The sequence below is a fragment of the Lynx canadensis genome, chromosome A3, assembly GCF_007474595.2.
Source record: "Lynx canadensis isolate LIC74 chromosome A3, mLynCan4.pri.v2, whole genome shotgun sequence".
In the NCBI taxonomy this organism is placed as follows: domain Eukaryota; kingdom Metazoa; phylum Chordata; class Mammalia; order Carnivora; family Felidae; genus Lynx; species Lynx canadensis.
This window is the reverse complement of record NC_044305.1, coordinates 62,772,822-62,794,470: the sequence shown is the minus strand read 5'-3', so window position 1 is coordinate 62,794,470 and position 21,649 is coordinate 62,772,822. Positions and strand designations below refer to the sequence as shown.

The window sequence follows — 21,649 nt, the reverse complement described above, 5'->3', positions numbered from 1 at the left end:
GTTTATATTTCTATCTGGTATGTCTTTAGTTGCTTACCTCAGGCCAGCTCTGGCCCACAATATGCAGTGGGTTTCAGAGGGGGAAAAGGAGTCTTTCGGGTCTTCCCAGTAGCACAGCCATGTGTACTTTGTGCCTCTGTTGGCACCAGCATGTCCAGGCTCTCTGATAGTTGTGAGTTTGCCCCAAGGGTGCCAGGCTGAAGACTGTGTGGTGCTTAAACCTAGCCATGCTCTACATTACACGGCATGCCTTGGCATGGAGCTTTACTCACAGGAAAGTACTTAAAAAAAAAAAAGATCATGCAGGGGCGCCTGGGTGGCTCAGTTGGTTAAGCGTCTGACTTCGGCTCAGGTCATGATCTCATGGTCACTGGGTTTATGCCCCGTGTTGGGCTCTGTGCTGACAGCTCAGAGCCTGGAGCCTGCTTGGGATTCTGTGTCTCCCTCTCTCTACCCCTCCCCCTCTCACGCTCTGGTCTCTCTGTCTCCCTGTCTCTCAAAAATAAATAAACATTAAAAAAAAATGTTTTTTAAGTCTTGCATAGGTGGTATATGGACGGGTGGAAGTTCTGTCTCTTCCTTTGTCTTACTCTTTTGGAAGGAGGTCACCATGAACTGCAGAACTTGGCTGGCCCTCCCCTTAATCATAGGCCCAGAAATTTCAGTACAGCTTTCCTGCATTACAGATGAGGGATTTATGACCTAAAGTTTTAAGTGTCTTCTTCAAAGTCACATGGCTAAGAAGTGATGAAAGGCAAATTAGAACCAAATCTCATTTCATTTTTTTCACAGAGTATTTCTTTCTACTATAAACTGGTACCATGTACACTACACAAAATATTTTATATTGTATGTAGATCCCATTGTCAGGGATGTGACCGTCTATTAAGGGTGAAGGTGTATGGTGTATAAATGACTGTACCACTTAGTGATTGCACATAATAGGCTGTGCATTTATATTTTAAAACTATTTGTCAAGGGGGCATTTATGTTATATAAGTAAAGCCATACATATATAAGAAAAATGTATTGTCTACACATAAACATATATACATGCATGCACACTTCTACACACAGACTCTCTCTCTCTTTCCCTCTCTCTCTCTCTCTCTCTCTCTCACACACACACACACACACACACACACACACACTGCTTTGTGAAACCTAATTTTCTTTTCCTTTGCCTAACCCTCCTATATTTTACACAAGACTGTATGGTTAGCCTTTTCATGCTAGAAAGGAAAGAAAAAGTATATATACTTAATGAATAGAAGGGAAAAACTGATAGCAGTTGTCAGTTTGTAGCTGAATATCAAGTCTTTATCAACACTGTGTTCAGGGCTTGATGGGGAAGGAGGTAAGAAAACAGGAAGGTTTTCTGGTATTTTCCTTATGATAAGAATTGACTATAGCTGAGGTTATTTGGCAACCATTCTGTTCTCTCCATTTTTAACTTTACTGCTTTTTTCTATTGTTACTCTCTTTTTTTACTTGTATTCTCCTTGATCCATCCTTCCCAAATAGGACATGTTTTCATTGTCGTTACTATGATTATTTTTCCAAAATATATTAGTGCTGATAATGACCTTTTTCATTACCCACATGGATATATCAATGAGGCATATTTGTATCTACTAACAATGATTTAGGAGTTGGTAATGCAGTTTGTCAATCATCACCTCTCCTTCAATTGTACTTCTACGTACTTTCCCTCCTTAATTAGCTTTATAGTGGAGAAGGCCAGAAAATATGGATGAAATATTAGAAAATAAAAGGAGTACTTTACACAGATGTCCTGGAACTATTATACTACCTACAGCACAGAAACATAGGGACGCTCTTCTGTCTTAAGTAACAAGTAGTGTCTTCCATGCTAGTTATTTTGCTCTATATTTACAGTAATTGTTTTTAATGTTGTGCTATATTACTTCTACACATTTAGAATATAGAGTATATATTTTCAACATATGAAAATCAATATAGTACCCTCTATGAATAGGCTAGTGGATAAAACCATATGATCATTTAAGCAGATGTGGAAATCCCAACACCATTTCTTGTTATAAATACTCAATAAAGTAGGAATGGAAGGGAACTTTCTCAACCTGACAATGGGTATCAATGGAAAACCCATAGCTAATAACATACTCAATGGTGAAAGACTAAAAAAAGCTTTCCTCCTAAGATCAAGAATAGGACAAGGTATCAACTCTGGCACATCTGTTCAACATTGTACTAGAAGTTGTAGGTAGGACAGTTAGGCAAGAATAAGAAATAAAAATCAGCAAGATTAGAAAGAAAGATGCAAAACTATCGCTATTTTTCAGTGATGTAATCATATACAGTATATAGAAAATCCTAAGGAACACACACACACACACAACCATTAATTAATTAATCATTAACAAACAAATTCATCAAGGTTGTAGGATACAAGAGTAACATACAAAAATCAATTGTAGTTTTATAGACTAGCAATGAATAATCCAAAAATGAAATTAAAGGGGCACCTGAATGGCTCAGTTGGTTAGTTAGGTCTCTGACTCTGGCATGGATTCGAGCCCTGCATCGGGCTCTGTGCTGACAGCCCAGAGCCTGGAGCCTGCTTCAGATTCTGTGTCTCCCTGTCTCTCTGAGCATCCCCTGCTCACACACTGTCTCTCTCTCTCTCTCTCTCTCAAATATAAATAAAATTAAAAAAATGAAATTAAGAAAACAATTCCATTTGTAATAGCATCAAAGGGAATAAAATACTTAGGAATACATTTAACAAAAGAAGTGTAAGACTTGTACACTGAAAATTACAAAACATTTTTGAAAGAAATTGATAAAGGCCTAATAAATGGAAATATATTTCATGTTCATGGACTGGAAGACTTCATTAATATTGTTAAGATGGCAATACTCCCCAAATTGATCTGCAGATACAATAGTCTCTGTTAAAATCCTATTGGGGTTTTTTGCAGAAATTGACCAAGTGATTGTAAAATTCAGATGCAAATGCAAGGGACTCAGACTAGCCAAAACAATCTTGAAAAAAAAAAACAAAACAAACAACAGAGGACTCACATGCCCAAATTTTGAAACTTACAATGAAGGCAAGAGTAATCAAGATAATGTGGTACTGGCATAGGAAAGACATTTATAAATCAATACAATAGAATTAAGTGTCCAGAAATAAAACCTAACATTTAGTAAAAAGGACATTTCAGTGGGGGAAAGAATAGTCTGTTCAGCAAATGGTACCAGGACAGCTGCATATATACCTGTAAAAGAATGAATTTGCATCCTATCTTATACCATATTAAAAAATTTCAAAATAGATCAAACTCCTTAATTAATTAATTAATTAATTAATTTTTAGAGAGAGAGAGAGAGCACATTAGCAGGGGAGAGGGGAGGGACAGAGGGGGAGAGAGAGAGAGAGAGAGAGAGAGAGAGAGAGAGTCTTAAGAGGCTCCACGCTGAGCAGAAGCCCCTCGTGGATGAGGGGCTGGATCCCACAACCCTGGGATCATGACCTGAGCTAAAATCAAGAGTCAATCGATTGAACCATCCAGGTGCCCCAATGATGAAAGTTTTAGAAGAAAATATTAACTGTCAAACTTTGTGACCTTGGATTAGGTAACAGTTTCTTAGATATGATACTTAAAGCTAAGCAGCAAAAGAAGAATGTTAGACTTGATCAAAATTTAAAATGCCAGTGTTTCAAAGGATACCATCAAGAAAATGAAAAGACAACTGACTGAATGGGAGAAAATATTTGCAAATCATGTATCTGATATTTGGTTAGCATATAAAATGTATAAAGAACTCTTAAAACTCAATGATAAAAAGGCAACCTGGTTAAAAATTGGGCAAAGAACTTGAATACATTTCTCCAGAAAAGGTATGTAAATGTACAATAAGCACATGAAAAGATGCTTAACATCATTGATCACTGGGGACATGCAAATCACACCCACTTAGAATAGTTACAATAAAAAAGGTGGACAGTAACAGTTATTGGGGAGCATTTGGAGAATTGGTGAAATTGGAACCCTCATACAGTGCCGGTGCAAATGTAAAATGGTACTACCACTTTGTCAGGTTCTCAAAAGGTTAACGTAGAGTTACGGTTACCAATGGGAGAGTATGCATTGTGTGAATGGAGGTCTTGGGTCTTGGGTTCCCCACAAAAGATTTATGTGAGGATCCACACTTGAATAAAGATAGCCAGAAGGAAAGTGGCAAGCACAAAGCAGTTTATCAAGAACATTACACTCTTGAAGTGAGAGAGTGGACAGGCCCAGAGGTGGCAACTGTACTGGGGTTAGGAATGTCTTTTTATGTTTGTGTAGGTTATGGGTCATAGCTAGGGTTGTCTCCAGCTGAGGTTGTTTCCAGTCATCTAAAGTACTCCTACTTGTTGGGAGGGGTAGTTTCTTTCCCTACAGGGTTCTTGCCAGAACTGTCAAGACCGTCTTCTGCCACAGGGGTGGGCAGGGAGGTGGGTCAACACCGCAAGGTAAATATAATGAGGCCATATGTTACCATGGGGTAGAGGTTGAGGATGAGAGTGCATGTTCTGCACCTGTGGCTCTTGGTCTGTAAGCCCTAGGGTGTTGGAAGCCACAAAGTCAGGATGTTGTGCCCTCAGGCTTCTAATGTGTCGCCTCTTTATCACTGCCTTTGCCTCCAGCTCGTGTCTAACTGCCTACTCTTTCTACCATATGGCTCAGCTATACCATTTCTATGTATATACCCAAAAGAAATGAAAACACGTTCACGCAACAACTCATATAGGAGTGTTCGTAGCATCATTATCCATACTAGCCAGAAAATGGAAACAACCCCAATGTTCATCAAATGATGAGTAGATTTAAAAATGTGGTATATCCATACAATGGCATATTATTTGGCCATGAAAAGGGATTACATACTGATACATGTTACAACGTGAGTAAAGAGCAGCTAAGCTAGACAAAAGAGGCTGCATGTTACATCATCACGTGCATATGAAATGTCCAGAATAGGTAAATCCATAGAGACAGAAAGTAGATTAGTGTTTGCCTAGTGTGGGAGGGTGCGTGATGACTACTAACGTGTATAGGGTTTCATTTTGCAATGATGAAAATACTGTAGCATTAGGTAGTGGTGGTAGTTTCCTATGTTGCGAATGTAGTAAAAACCACTGAATAGTTAGTACCCTTTAACATGGTGAATTTTATGGTATGTGGATCATATCTGAGTAGAAGGAAAATTAATTTTATTAATGTCTTAAAAGATCATGATTTGGTGACCTTTGGGGGCTGCCATGGCATGAACCCATTATCCAGCAAACTGGTAAATTTATGGAAATGATTCTGTAGTAACCGAGTAACAGGGTAATCAAAGAGCTGATGAAGGAAAACTTTATTTTTCTGAAAAGTATAGCTAATTAATGGTAGAATATCAATCACCATTTTGCTACACCTACTGGAAAAGGCAATGACGATTATTGGCTGCTAATGAGGGAACTTGATAATGAATGAATCAGAGTACTACTACTGGAACCCTCAGATCCATCTTAATATTACAGAAAGACTGTCTCCTGCCTCTAGCCTATGGAATCACACAAAGGGGTTTTCTTTCTGGGGGTACCCATTCACTTTGTAAAACAGTCGTCTAAGTTTTGATTAAGGGCAGGCATCCTCTTTCATCTCCAGGAACTCCTGTTTTAGCTTGCATTTACACTACATCTAGCAGCTTTTCTTAGAAAGTTTTGTTCAGGGCAGAATGGAATTTGTGCTCCTGTTTTTCTTTTTATGTTTTTGTGTGATTCCTGAGAGGAGACAGTGTTTTTATGTGACTTCATCAAGTCATCTTAAACCCAAGAGTCTTTGGGTACTAAGTCAATAGATGAGGTAAGAGATAATCAAGATCTGAGTAGGCCAGAGGCCACGTTGACAGTGTAACAGGATAGATTTGTTGTTCGGGGATATTGGTTAGGGCACATAGTAGTGTCTTCATGAATGTTTGTTGACTGTGGAATGAACATAAGTGAATTTATCCAATTTTAGGGTTTCATTGCAATATTGGTATAAATTATACCACTTTGGTATGAATTATAGTCTACTTTTAGAGTTACCATGCATGAATTGAGTCAGTCTTGGGCTTCTAGAGGAGAGGTTGCAAATGGCTGATAGGTCAAATCTAGCCTACAACTGTGTTTTATTTGGCCTCCTCAGTGGTTTCCCCCCCCCCCCCTTTAATCTGTTGCCAACATTTCAAAATAATGGATTTCACATAAAAACTGGGTTTTCTGGCTTCTCTTAAAAAAGCAGATCTGGCAACACTGGGCTTACATTCCCTCATGCTACTCAGTGAAAGCTGAATAGTGGCTGCATTAGACCTAGTCCTGTGCTGCTCCTGTCACTCACTGGTTCCTGTGGACATTTGAGTTTGTGACCCCTACTGTAGTGGTTTTAGAGGGCTATTTTCTAAGTCTTAGTCTAAATCTAAAAGCGTTACTTTGAATTACCTTTCTTCTTATGTTGCTGTTTAAACATACCACATGATTATGACACCTATCTCATTAGAATGTAGGCTCTGTGTTGGCTGTAAGTGTGTCTTCTATTTCTAGATATTCTCCATGATGCTGGTATAGTGCCTTACATATTGTAGGGAAGTCAGTACGTATTTATAGATCTCTGCTCGGATTTGGCAAGGTAATTGAGGAAGCCCAATATGCCGTGGCATTCAGACATTAACAAATTTTTTTTGTAATGTTTATTTATTTTTGAGAGAGAGAAAGAGAGTGAGCATGCATACGCGTGCACACAGAGGAGGGGAGAGAGAGAGAGGGAGACAGAGGATGCAAAGAAGGCTCTGTGCTGACAGCAGACAGTCCGATGTGGGGCTTGAACTCAGGAACTGCGAGATTTATGACCTGAGCCAAAGTTGGACTCTTAACCAACTGAGCCACCCAGGTGCCCCAAGACATGTTTATAATCCAGCAAAACAACATCTTGACACACTGGTTTAGAATAGAGATATCTATTATTATCATTTTGGAGAAATGATTTATGTTTATTAATGATAGTTTCATCCTCTTATTTTTATCAACCAGTTGTCTCAGATAATTTTAGGGTTAAAATTTATTAGATTACTACATTGTAGGGTTAATAAACAACATTTTGGATATTAAATATTTTCTTGGCCATCTTAATAATGTGGATTGAGTTAGGTCTTATGAATATATCCCACAGGTAAATGACTACAGAAAATGAATGGAAAGAGCTGAGCTCTTTAAGGGGATAATCATTGTCAGAAAGGATATGGGAAAATGAATTTTTTTAAAAGAAAGTGTTATTTGATGATACAAGTACAAAGAGATATTGAAAACAATTGGTGGTAATGTTAGAAGTATAGGCAAGGGCCGTGTTATGTGCGTGTGTTTGGATTGCGGAGCTTAATGTAAGAGGAAGTCATGGAGTCAGTTACTATGTAGTTTTTGAAAATTATTTCATGAACACAAACCATATTTTGTTTAGCCCCACACTAGCCAGTTGGGTAATGACTTTGAATATCAAGTTTGAACATTGTAAATGTTGGTTTCATGCCATGTATATTTCTTAATCCTTATTGTGCGTTTATTTTTACATTAGGTGAGAAATTCATCCACACTTCTTTTCAGTACCTTGATCACAAGAATATTTGGAGTTAAAAGGGGAAAGGATGAACTTTCCAAAAAAAATAGGTAAGCTTCATCTAACGCTAACTTTACTTTTTACAAAATATTGTCCTGGCCAAAAATAATTTTTGGAAATTTGCTTACTTTTATGGATTCATCTAGAGCATAAAACTATTAAAATACTATAGTAAATTAACCTAAGCTGCCAAATTCTAACCTCTTGGGCAAAAATACCTACTGTTTAATAAGTGGACCTTTCAAAGCAACAAAAATATGGCAAGGTAGCATGGGCTGAAATGTCGAGCTGGTTTCTCAGTGCAACAGTTAAAGTATTTTTTTGTTTTCTTTGCATCTTCAGGTATTCCTTTAATGTCCTAAATTGTTTTTTCTTGATGTTTTAACCACGTACTAACTTGTGTAGTATCTTTACTTTTGTAGCTGGAAGTTTAAATGTTTGTGATACACCCATCAGAGCATGTCCCAGATTATTTTTGCGTTAAACTCTGCAGCCAAGGGGAGCAGTTCCAGGTAGATGTTGGCCACATGGAGTAAACAGTGCTTTTTACTTTTTAGGGCTTTAGTGTTACAGTTTTTTTTTAAGATGTTTTACTCTTAAGATTTTTTTTTTTAATGTCTGGGAAGAAACCTATAGAAACACTTTGACAATGGGTTGTATCTTTAGATACAATGCACAAGTTCCGTTTGTTGGTTTTAAAGAAGAGAAGTTTTGAATAACTTTCTTTAGCCTTTAGGATTTGATGGTAGTCTAGCGGCGTGCAAGGTCGGACACTAGATGTCACTGTCGCTGCATGTATAATTACTTTCTTAACTTCATTTAGGATCCAGTTAGGCCCAGTGCTTTCTCTTAAGGATCTGAAGATAACCCTGGCCATGTTCCTCTCCTCCCTAAAAAGGCTGATTATCACATTTTTAATTTAGGTTTTAAGCTGTTATTTGTTAAAATATTTTCTTGTGATGGAAGTGAGTTTTAGGAATTAGAAAATATGGAATAATTTTATGATGTACTGTTGGTAAGTCTAATGAAACCTACAGATAGTTCTGAATTGTCATTTAAATTGCTATTTATTGCCCTATGAAATTCAATAAATATTTAAAAAGAAGGCAACTGGCTATAAGTATGAATCCCCAGAGTATATTCAGGAAATACCAGAGAGTTTTGTTTTTTCTAATCAAGTTATATTTTTAAAATAATGCTAACATTATTCCTTTGAAAGGATGATTACAATTTTTACTATTTAGTAGGTTTCTAAAGAAATTCTTCTCAGTAGTTTGAAATCACTAAGATTTCTTTCTCCTTAGCTTTCTTTATTTTGTAATAATTCTAAAGTGTTGAGGTTTAAAACAGTTTGGTCATGTTATAAAATTGTGATAAATAGGGGCACCTGGGTAGCTCAGTTGGTTAAGCATCTGATTAGGCTCAGGTCATAATCTCAGTTGGTGGGTTCGAGCCCCATGTCGGGCTCTGGGCTGGCCTTTCGCAGCCTGGAGACTGCTTCAGATTCTATGTCTCCTGCTCTCTCTGTTTGCCCCTTTCCCACTTGTGCATGTGTGCACGCTCTTTCTCTCTCTCTCTCTCAAAAATAAACAAACATGAAAAAAAAAGAGACGGTGATAAATAAATAACAGCATAAGTAAAATATGAGATAATTAACAAGTGAAATTAATGTTTAAAACTAAATTTGACAGTGAAGAAATGCTTTTTTACATTTTACTTTTTATAGAATGAGTGATACATGGATGTGTACACAGATTTTACTATGTACAGGAGAAAAATCATCATTCCATTTAGGTTACGTCTGAAGGAGGTTGGAAGAATAACACAATGAAACCACCCTGCTTTAATCTATTTGCCAAAGGCATGCTGATGGGAGCCACCATTATAAATTCATTTTTCTTAAATAGGAAAGGTTACAAAATATGTAACTTTCCTAGAAAGATGGAAATGGAATATTCATATAATTGCTTTGAGTAAAGTTGAAAAGTGAAATGAAGGAATTAAGAAATTAATAATTTTTAAAAATGTGATGAACATTCTTGGTGAGAGCCTTTACTTTAATAATCTGAAGATTGGTATATATCATTATGTATACAGAGCTTCTGTTCTCTGTTTAACTGTTGAAGAGTATATTTCCTGGAAGCACCCACTGGATTTGCTCTGCAAAACCTTTAGTGTCTTAGATTAGCTGTTATTTGTAGTGGTTCTAGTTGTAGTTTGTTTAAGTCTATCACTTTTTGTTGAAATGTTTATAAGCTTGTTCCCTACACTATTAATTCTGTGAGGGCAGAACGTTTCTCATCTATTCTGTGTATACATCATGGGCACTTTCAGAATGCTAGTAATAATGATGTCTTGTTGGTGGGTCACTCACCCATCGAATAACTACACTCAGCTGATGAGACCTCACAGGCCAGTTAAATCTACTTTCACAGCCACAGATTGGTCTGCACACCGTCTTGCAAATGTGTGTTCTTGGTCAGAAGGGAACTGGTCATAAAAAGAACATCTGCCTTTCCCATCTAGTGGGGAAAAAATGTCTATCTTGGGGTAAACAGACTTGGTTTCTAGGCATTTTGCTGCTGCTGGAGATGACCTTAATAGACTCCCTTATCCTCTTTGTACTTCAATTTCTCCATCTATGTAACGGGAATAATAAGATCTGTGCCCTGTACTCAAAGGGCTGTGGTGGGGATAAAACAAATGATTAACAGTTCATTTCTTTTAAAATGTTGGAAGTCCTACACAATTAGAGACAGAGTTGCTTTTTTTCTATTACCACTTCTATTCTAGTACTCGGCCCATCGTCTTAGAATTATAGTGAAATTTTGGAGTACAGAGTCAATATCTTACCCATTTGTATACCTAGCATATGTGTGGCATATAACAGGCGCACAGAAATAGTTGCTTAATGAGTAAGTAAATTTTGTTATGAGAGGAGAGATAAGAAATCTGGTTTCTATTCCTGCCTTTGTTGCCATGTAGCCACGATAACCAACTGAGACAAATTAGTTAACCTTTCTGGGCCGTGGTTTTCTCCTCTAAGATAAGAGATTTGGACTGTCCTGGAGGTCTCCTATTTCTGTAAAATACCAAGCTAAGGCTTTATGTAATTGTTACTGGAATTGTGGTTTGGTAACCTGCTATATTCCCAGTTCCTAGAACAGTACCTGCCTTGTAGTGGGGACGAGAAGTTCCCTTTACGTATGTAAAGAAGGGAATAGAAGGTTCTGCATCCCCATTTGTAAGTATGTAGAGTGCACTCGTAATGATGGGACTCTAGAGCTCCTTAGTCTTGTTCTAGATGCGTTCCTTGGATTATGAAGAATGAGAACACTTAAGTTTCACTTGTTTTGAAATAATTTTACAGCATTTTAATTTTCTAAATCTCCTTTCCTTTCTATTTATTACCTCCTGACTGACTTGGCCTGACTGGATGAACCTTTGATCCTACGTAGAAGCAGAGCCTGCATAGCCCTGTGATGCAGGGAGTGTGGTGGGCTTTCCAAAATGGCCTCCATCCTCAGTGTTGTGAGGGGTCTACCCTTGATGGTTCCTCTTTCCGTACGGGGCAGGAGCTAAACCAATGTGATCTTTAACTCTAGGTCTTTCTCTTTAGTCCCTGTGGTATTAACCTTCAACTATTCTAGTCCCAGGTAAATGACAAATATCAATATGTGGCAGTCTGAACGCTTCCAGGTTTTGCCAAAGCTTCACGTTGGTCTCAGTGTATTCTACAGCTCTTGCTTTCTGTCTTCATTTTAAGTCACTTAGCCAGTGAGAATTTGTTAGCATTTGTCATAAACTCATTATTGACACAACAGAGGAGTACAAGAGAAGTATAAAACTTGGACCTTGCTAAAGGAGCTTATGTTTTAACTAAGGGAACAGAAATTGTTATCTGTGAAAGATACAAGTTGAAGACAATTTGTAATAAGCGAATGTACAATGTGACATGAGTAATAGATGCACTGGAGAATCCTCAATGGAAGAATTGAGTGGAATATTTGGGGGAAGTAGTGTTTCTTGTAAAGCTTTGGAAATGAATACATTTGGGGTACGTGGAAATAGGTGGGTTGAAAAATGGAACAAAAGAATAATAATCTTGTTTTTTGTATTATTAAGTATAATGATCTCTATTCTGCCTTATTAAAGAAAGCTCATATTTAAGTTAGTATCCTGGGATGGTTTAGTACAATTTAAGAAGAAAATGTTTGTAAAAGCTTTACTAGGTCCATGAAAAATTAATTTAAATGACTATGTTAGGAGATGTAGAACTGTATTTATTTTACTTTCCTGGGTGTAAATTACAAAGAATTATTTTAGTTATTTCTCTCAATATCTTGGTTGTGTCGGTCTGGAAGGATCCTCTGAGGGGCATCTGATCTGGTCCAGTCTTTGCTTATAGACAGAATTCAAAGCAGTTTCCAAACAGACTGGCTTCTCTCTTGTTCTTCATGTTTTCTAGGAAAAGGGATTCCACAAGTTTCTGTGGTTTCCCACTCCATTGTTTAGGAAATAATTGGATTCTCAAAACTAAAGTTGAGAGCTGTAGGGCAATTCGGTTTTTATATTCTAGAGAATGTAATTATTAGAATTCAGAATAGCTTATTTGCTTTGAACTATATAATAGTTTGTAGCAAGCGCCTGTTTGGTCAACCTGGAAATCAAAATTTTCTTTGACTGTGGCCAGGATAATCTTAACATCCTCAGACCCAAAGGATTCTCATTTTCTCCATTTAAAAAGCATTTATTATGTGTTTACTCTGGGCCAGGCTCTCGGCTGGGCACTGGGATCCAAAGATGAATCAGACATGCACTTGGCCACGGGGAAGCGGACAGTCTAATGGAGAATATCTGTAGTTATCTCCTGTGCTGTGGTCTCTGTTCCACTGGTGCAGAAGGAAGAGGGGAGCATATCTTCAGTGCCTGTTTGTGTGCTTGGCTGGCTGGACCCTTTATGGGTAACTAACTTAGCCTCCATCACAGCCCTACAAAGTGAATAATCATCCTAACTTCATGGAGAAGTAGACTGAGGTTGGTGAGATTTAGTTATTTGCCCGAGGTCAGAGAGCCAGGAAGTGGCAGAACTAGAGCACAAGTCAGGTTCCCTTTGCAGAGCGCGTGCAGATTTACACACCAACACACATGGCCCCTCGTGAGCAGTGTGAGTCGCCCTGTTCGTCCGGCTTTAGATTTTACATTGTCAAACTATGGGAAATGAGCCACTTCACCTAAGGTCTCAGTGTGGAGCAAGAATCTCACATCGCCCAGGTGGCACGTTGATTTTTAGGAGGAAAGGTGGGAGAGGGCCAATGAGAAGTTCGTTTTGAGGTAACTATGTGACCTCATGGTGGTGGTGCACGGTGGAAGGCTTTGTGTGCTTTTGTCCCGTGGATGTTCCCTTCCTAGGGAGCTGTATACTCTGTTTTCATACAGACCAAGGTAAGGGAGGAGCAGGTCACAGGGTTTCTAATGTCACACTATAAAGTCAGGAGTGTTGAAATCTTAGTTTTCTGGTTGGTGAGTAGGGGACGAGTTAAATTGCTTCAATAGGATATCTGTGTGGCCAGTGAGACATTCACCTCTTGAATTTGATGATAGGTCAGTGCTTATAGGGAGAGGATTTGGGGGTTTTGTGATAATCCTTGCCGGTGCTATGATGTCTTCTACGCTTAACCTAAATTTTTCAAGTCTGTGCTTATATTTTTCATTCATATCTTTTGAAAAAAATGATAATAATAACTGTTACTAGTTTTTATCTTTGAGACGACCTAAGGTGGAAATTGTGTGGAAATGTTGAGCGATTTGCTGAAGGTCACGCAGCTAGTGCTGGAAATGAATCTAATGATTACTTTTAGCTCATAGTAAGTTCAACTAGAACATTTTTTAAAAAACCAGCTGATTATTTGTAAATGGAGTTTCTATTGGCAACAATAATGGTAGTTTGGATTCAAGTAATCTGGAATTGAGTTAAGAGTCCCAGTGTTTTGATATGGTCTGGAGGTGTCATTCATGCATTTTCCACAGTTGTTCAAGAACATTCAGTCTGGTTCTTTGGGCCGAGTAGATAAATGAGTATTTTTGGAGACCAAGAAGTAAAGTAAGTAAAGTACAAGTCTTGTGTAACCCTCGTTGAGAAGTCCTTAAAATCAGAATTAAGTCTACATTGACACTTTGGCCTACTGGAGAGTTTCATGTTGCAAGTTTTTGTTCATTCTTAGGTTCATGGATCATAGGTAGAAAAACCACAAATAAAAATTTTAACCAAAAAGAAGCTCTTAAAAAGAAATATGTTCATGAACTTGAAGTGGGAATTAGTCATTGTGTTCTTAAATATTGACTCTTGCATGGACCAAGTAATCTTTGTTCCTAAGTACTGCTTCAGGCCATTGCCTTCTTTAATAACTAAGGCATTGTTGCTTTAGTTTGAGCATGTTCTATGGAATTTTGGCAATGCATGCATCCTCTCTCTGCATCTTAGTAAAAGCATGAGTAAATATTTTTTCTTAGCTTTGGTATTTTTGTAGCTTACATTTTATATGAACCAGACTAATATAATGTAATACCAGGATTACATAATTTAAGACGTCAGGATTGCTTCCAGGACTATGAGATAAAGTCTTCCTTTATCAGGGGGTTTGCAAGCAGTATTTGTTGCTCATTCAGTGCCTGTAGAGAAATACCACAGAGCTATTTTCCAAATGAGAAAATGGAGTCAAAGAGGTTAAAGCCAGAGGGACTAGTTTCTTCAGAACTTGGATAACATTTTTTCTTTATTCAGAACTTGGTCCGTATAAAATACTGATTTTAGTAGTATATAGGTTTAGAAATTCCAGGAATTTCCAGTTATTCTTGTTACACACTGAATTTTCTTTCTTTCTTTTTTTTTTTTTTGAGAGAGAGAGAGAGGGCGTGAGCGGGGGAGAGAGAGAGAGAGAGAGAGAGAGAGAGAGAGAGAGAGAGAGAATCTTAAGCAGACTCCATGCCCAGCGGGGTTCAAGCTCATGACTATGAGATCATGACCTGAGCTGAAATCAAGTCAGATGTCTAACTGACTGAGCCACTCAGGCACCTCACACACTGAATTTTTTAATGAAATATAATGAATAAAATTTTGTCATTGAAAACTTACTTCCGAGCCTTGGCACTCTAATATATACAAAAATAGTTTATAACATAATCTTGGATTTCAAGGAGTTCATTTTTTTTTTTTTTAAATTTTTTTTTTTTTTCAACGTTTATTTATTTTTGGGACAGAGAGAGACAGAGCATGAATGGGGGAGGGGCAGAGAGAGAGGGAGACACAGAATCGGAAACAGGCTCCAGGCTCTGAGCCATCAGCCCAGAGCCTGATGCGGGGCTCGAACTCACGGACCGCGAGATCGTGACCTGGCTAAAGTCGGACGCTTAACCGACTGCGCCACCCAGGCGCCCCCAAGGAGTTCATTTTTTGAGAGAAAACCAACATGTGAACTGGTTTAGGAAAAATGAGTATCAAACTCTCCAGTATTGATAGGGGATCAGAGGAGGATGAATTGGGCTCCATGCGGGAGTCAGGGCTTAATCTACACTTGAAAGGATGGGCAGGATTTGCACAGGTGGAGAGGAGGATGCGATGGAGATATTCATTGATTCATTGATTGATTCATTCATTCTTGAAGCAAATATTCACTGACCACCTACTCTCTTGTAAGCACTATACTAGGTTCTGGGGCTTGTCAGTGAGTAAAACAGATATGCTAAAGAGGCTAGTTTGAATTGTACATGACATTAGGAATCATTTAGAAGTTTTTGTATTGTAGTATTCCATAATAAAAGCATTGTTTTTGGAATCATTTGAGTAGAGATTACTTCTGTGTCCCTGGCTGGTAGGATTGGAGAATATGATGCAAGACTGTGGAAGAGAGTTACTTAAGAATAACTTGTAGTCTCTGTAGATTGTTAAAGCATAGTTCTAGCTTGGTGTGGTTGTTTTAGCATTTATTCTTTTTATTATTTCTAATTTTTTTTAATGTGTATTTATTTTGAGAGAGACAGCAAGAGGGAGGAGGGTCAGAGAGAGAGGGAGACACAGAATCAAAGCAGGCTCCAGGCTCTGAGCTGTCAGCACAAAGCTCGACGGGGGGCTTGAACTCATGGACCGCGAGATCATAACCTGAGCTGAAGTCAGACACTCAACCGATTGAGCCACTCAGGCAACCCATCCTTTTATTATTTCTAAATTGAGTAGTGGCCATATTAGAGAGGCATATGTCTTATGTTTTAAGAATTACTAATTTCCCCAAGATACTGAAAGATATTTAGTGAAAAATAGATTTTAGAGTTAAGTAAGTTTCAGAAACTTTGAATTGAAGAAAAATTTATTACAGGACTGTTAGGACATTTTGTGTGCTATAATGTTTTTTGTGAATTTTCAAGAGTGGGATATAACATGCAGTATTTCCCCAAATTATTTGACCATGGAAATCTGTCTTCCTCTCTCTTTTAAAGAACATCTTTTACCGTCTTGTGTCCATCAGACGTAGTTTGGGGGCAACTACTATGGGGACAACTGATAATGGAAGGTGGAATGCATGTTTCAGATCATTAGGAGCAGCACTGTCTGTGAGAAAGAAAGATACTCGTTTCAGATATATCTTGGCAGGAACAGAAAAGCTAAGTTTTAGTTGCAGCTATGTATAGTATAAGTTCATCCCAAGTTGTCAGATAAAAATTCAAAATAGTATCCTAGCATATAGTAGATAGTCAATAAATATTAATCAATGAAAACTTTATAATCTTAGACTGTTTCAGATCTTCTGATATTTAAAGTGCCTCTTTGGGAAAGAAAACTTTATATTCTACATTTAGAATATTCTACCATTTTGTCAGAAGACAGTGTCCATTTTCTTAGATCATTGGTATGGGGGTGGGGTCAATTCCAAACCATTATTGTGTGTGTGTGTGTGTGTGTGTGTGTGTGTGTGTGTGTGTGTGTGTGTGTTTAGGGAGGGCAGATAGAGGGGAACAGAATAGTAACCAGCTTTGAAATATAATAGGTGAGGCTTTAGAATTCACTCATGAAACTGACTTTTCTACCTTTGGACTGTATGTCTTACTAGTAAATTAAGCACTAGACTCTGTTGTTGTCCCTCGTTTCCCAGATTATAGCTCCACTTGTTAATATTTAAACAGAGACTTGAAATAATTCAGACTTGTAGCAGTTAGGATGCTTTTGACTGCAAGTAAAAGAAAGTAAAAGAAAACCAAAATCAAAATTTAAATAAGGAAAAGTTATTATCTCGCATATAACCAGGAAGTTTTAAGGAGGATTGATTCATTCTAGCTTGATAATACCATCAAAGACCTAGATTTTTTCATTTTTTTGCTCTGCTATCCTTGATGTGATGACATTGGCCCGAAGCAAGCTTCCTTCATGGTTGCAAGATGGCTGCAGTTCCAGCCATCACATCTAGATGCAACAGTGTCTAGGGACAATATCCAGTGGTCTTGTCCATCTTTGGTTTTAAAAGTGACACCACCACCTCTTACATGCTTTCCCATACTCTCAATCCCACGTCATGCAGACTTCCCTTTACATCTTTTTGGTCAGAGTTAACATCTTTTTTTTTTTTTAATATATATATAGAATTTATTGTCAAATTGGTTTCCATAGTTCAGAGTTAACATCTTATCATGCCCCAACTTATCCCTGACAAGGGAAATGGATACACCATAATTATCTTAGACTAATCAGGATTCTCCAGTTGAGTCTGGGGTTGGTGCCAGTCTTCCCTGAAGCATATGACTACTCAGAGAAGGGTATATACCATACCAAACTCAAATACTGTTAAAAGGAAGGATGGGATGGGGGAATGAATTTTAAGTAGGTGACTAATGAAGTCTGCTGCTCCATTCTTCTAGGCTATTTCAAAAGCTTTGAAAGCATGTACATTAAGAACAGCAGCTTAATAGGAAGAGAAATATGTGTAGTGTTTTAGTCTAATAGGAAAACATAGTCTTTTTTCTTTTACTTATGCAATTCCTTCATGTAATTTTAAAAAGATATGAAGTACAAGTGTGTCTGGCTATGTGATTCTATATAATTCATACTGTAAGCAAGGTTGCAGTACAAAAATTTTACTCAAGAACAAAGTATATGTCTTTTCACATGAAAAAAGTATTGTGGTATAGCATTAAAATGGAGATTCCCAGTAAAATATAATCAAATTCTTTTTTTTAATGCTTATTTATTCTTAGAGAGAGAGGGAGAGTGAGCATGAGCGGGGGAGGGACAGAGAGCAGAGTGGGCGAGGGAGACACAGAATCAGAAGCAGGCTCCAGGCTCTGAGCTGTCAGCACAGAGCCCGATGCAGGGCTCAAACTCATAAGCTGTGAGATCATGACCTGAGCGGAAGTCAGACGCTTAACTGACTGAGCCACCCAGGTGCCCCCCAATATAATCAACTTCTAAGGCAGAAAATGCTCCTCCGCAATGTGAAACGTCTCCCTGGTTCATGGCTGATCTCTAACAAGCTGACAGAATGCTAACACTGTTTCTTATGAAACTCGAATTCACTTTGGAATTTGACCTGTATATTACAACCTTGATTTTGTGATTGTGAGGCCAAATGGTGTGAAGTCAAATGATCTTTCTAAATTGGAAATGGTACCTAATTATTTTCATTTAGTAACCCAAAATCCCTATTTCATTTAAATCAAATGTAGTATTTTGATGTACTTTTTTGGCCTCTAAAATCAAACTGCGAGATCATGACCTGAGCCAAAGTCGGATGCTCAACCGACTGAGTCACCCAGGCGCCCTGATCCTCTCTTTCACCCCCTGCAGTCAAAGCCCTCCTCGGCCACTGGTTTCATTTCTATAATTGGTGGCCTGTTTAGGTAACCCAACATTTTTTTTTTTAATCATTTGTTCAATAAAAATACTTACCAGGTTAAAGGGTTTGAGCACTGGAAGGAGTACAGATATTTATAAAATATAATCTAAATATTTGAGGAACAGTTGAAGAGATAAGACTCAACTCAACTGCAATGCAAGGTGGAAAGCCTTAAGTACTCTGTTAACTCCCTTCCTCTCTCTTAGGGAGGAGCCTGCCTGCCGCTTCCTCGCTTCTGTGAGCTCTTCCTCACCCTCTTCAAACACGTGGCCTCTACAAACCCCTTCTTGCTCCCCTTCTCTGTTCTGACATTTAGGTGGGAACCTCTCACCTGACTATTTCTTTATCTTGCTGCCTTCTTTTGTCCTATCTTATATAACAATCAATGATTCAGATCAACATTAAACATTAAGGCAGTACTGGTGACTGATATGCCTCCCCTCTATGTATTCGGAAATGAAATTCTTTGTGCTAAAAAAACAGTGTCACTGACTTATCAAATAAAGGTGGTGAGGACCCAGCTTTCCCCAGAAACATAGCACAAGTCATCATCTCTTTTTCCTTTTTGCTTTAACTTGACCAACTTTTCCATTAGCTTCAACACATCAGGGCAATAAAGGAGAATTTCTCTCGGAGTGGTATGCTCTTCTTTTGATTAGTTACTAATATTGCAATAGCATAGGTTTCAGTTTTTCATCATTGTGGAAGTACAATGTTTCAGTGGGAAAGTAAATAGATTTAAGTCTTGGGAAGAATGTATTTCAGTGGGCGTATGATCATTTATTGGCTGTGGCCTTTCCACAGATGGACATACCATTCTTAAATACTTGCTTGTTTTCAGCCCTAATTGCCTTCAGAATTGTGCTGCCATGCACTGGCAAACCATTTGGCTCACCCAAGAAAATTGAATTCCATGGGATCCATGGCATTTTCTGTGGAGGTTTCTTTCTCTAGAAATCTCTTCTTGCCTTTGCCCCTCATTAAATTGAAATGAATCATTTTTCGGGGTTTTGTGTATAATATCAATCATTCTAGCATGTAAAGTAACATTCCTTTAATGAACAAACCATAGTTTACTTGGTAATTGTCTTATTATAATATTCAATTTCCTTCCTAATTTTTTTTAAATGTTATTTATTTTGAGAAAGAGAGTGCCTGTGTGTGAGGAAGGGAGGGGCAGAAAGAGAGAGAGAGGGAGACAGAGAATCCCAAGCAGGCTCTACGCTGTCAGTGCAGAGCCTGACATGGGACTCGATCTCCTGAAGCGTGAGATCATGACCTGAGCTCAAATCAAGAATCAGATGCTTACCCAACTGAGCCACCCAGATGACCCCTTGCTAATTTTTTTCAATGTATGCGGTGTGGTGAATATCTTTATTTACAAAGTATTTTAATATGTAGGGTTATTTCTTGCAGATAGATTCACCTAGGTGTAATTTCTTGGTATTAGGGTATAAGTAGTCTTCAGATTCTATTTATGTATTTTCATGTTTCTTGATAAATTGATCTTCTTGAGAGTTTCCCATTTTACCTTCCTACTCAGGAATTTTCACTAGCTCTCCATTGCCTCTGGTCTAAAGCCCATACCCCTTTAATTGGCCTTTCCCCATTTTGTTAAACGTTTTCTTTTTTGTTTTAACCACCTGCCTAACACTGAGCGTTTACATTCCATCTAATTTTTCCACATTATAAAAAGTGGTGCAGGGACTATCTTCATGCATTTTAGCTTTGCTTGTGTTTTGGGATTATTTCTTTGGGATAAATTGTCCGAAATGGAAATGGTGGGTTCAAGAATGTAAACATTCCAGAAAACTGATAGCCAGGCTTCTTTTAAATGAGAAGATACAATTTATATATTCATTACCATGTGTAGTCTTCCTAGCAGTGGGTATTATTAATTTTTAATGTAAGTTTAAGGGAGTGTAAAGGGGGAAATCACCATGTTGTTTCAATTTCTGTTGCTTTTATTGGTAGTGAGACTGAACATTTGCCCACATTATTTGTTGGCTAATTGTATTTTCTTCAGCTTAGCTTTCAAGGCCCTATGTAATTTGGACTTGCCCTTTTCACCTTATCTCCTAAATATTCAAACCCACAAATATGTATTAAACTCTTACCAACTACCAACAAATACATATACTCTAACCAAGCTAATCTCCCTACTGTTCCTTTGAATATGTTATGATTTTCCTTTTTGTTGCTTTTGTTCCTGCTTTTTCTGCTCCTAAAATGCCTGTCCCTTCTACTTACAGTATGCTGGTTTTTCCCATTCTGTGGAGTTCAGCCTGAATCTTTTTTCCTCCAGAAAGTCTTCCCTGACCCAACTGTGGCTTCCTTGAGAGCAGGGCCTGTGTCTGATGCCCCTTTTCCACCCCCGTGCCTTGTGAAGGGTCTGCCTTACATAGGAGGCAAAGAAGTGATAGATTGATGTTACTAAGAAAATGTATGTTGAGTTAGCTCTAGATTTAAATTTTGGCTCAGACTTCAGACAAGTTATTTAGTCCCTTGAGCCTCCGTTTCTTAATCTCAGAATCATCATAAATTGGGGATGATAATAGGACCTGTCTCCAGAGTTGTTACGAGGAGTAAATGTCGCAATGCTTATAATGGGCCTGGTGCACTAATGCTTGCTGTACAGGAATTTCATTTAATGGGAATTGTCTTTTTTTTTTTTTTTTAAGTTTATTTATTTATTTTGAGAGAGAGAGAGAGAGAGAGAGAGAGAGAGAGAGAGAGAGAGAGAACATGAGCCTGGGAGGGGCAGAGAGGGAGAGAAAGAATTCCAAGTAGGCTCCATGCTTATCAATGCAGAGCCCATTGCGGGGCTCGATCCTGTGAACTGTTGAGATCATGACCTGAGCCAAGATCGAGAGTCAGACGCTTAACCAACTGAGCCACCCAGACGTCCCTAGTGAGAATTGTCTTTAAATTAATTGAATGAGTAAACCGGTCATCCCAGCACTCACTGCCCTCCCTTTCTTTCGGGCTCTTCCTGGTGTACTGCAGATGGGGTGTGCTGTCTCTCTTGGGCTGCTATTGCTTCTTGTGAATTAGGTATGGACTCTGGAATCAATTCCAAGGTCTTGAGAGGGCTTGTCT

General features: G+C 38.2%; 1 protein-coding gene across 4 annotated transcripts in view; it reads left to right on the top strand.

Moving 5' to 3' along the window:
• Nucleotides 1-21,649, top strand: part of THADA (THADA armadillo repeat containing) — a 329,970-nt gene that overhangs the window by 95,534 nt on the left and 212,787 nt on the right. For all 4 annotated transcript variants that reach the window (XM_030310495.2, XM_030310494.2, XM_030310496.1 and 1 more), the window contains exon 26: nucleotides 7,629-7,720. In XM_030310495.2, coding sequence (XP_030166355.1) covers nucleotides 7,629-7,720 — 92 coding nt within the window. The remainder of the gene's footprint in view (nucleotides 1-7,628; nucleotides 7,721-21,649) is intronic.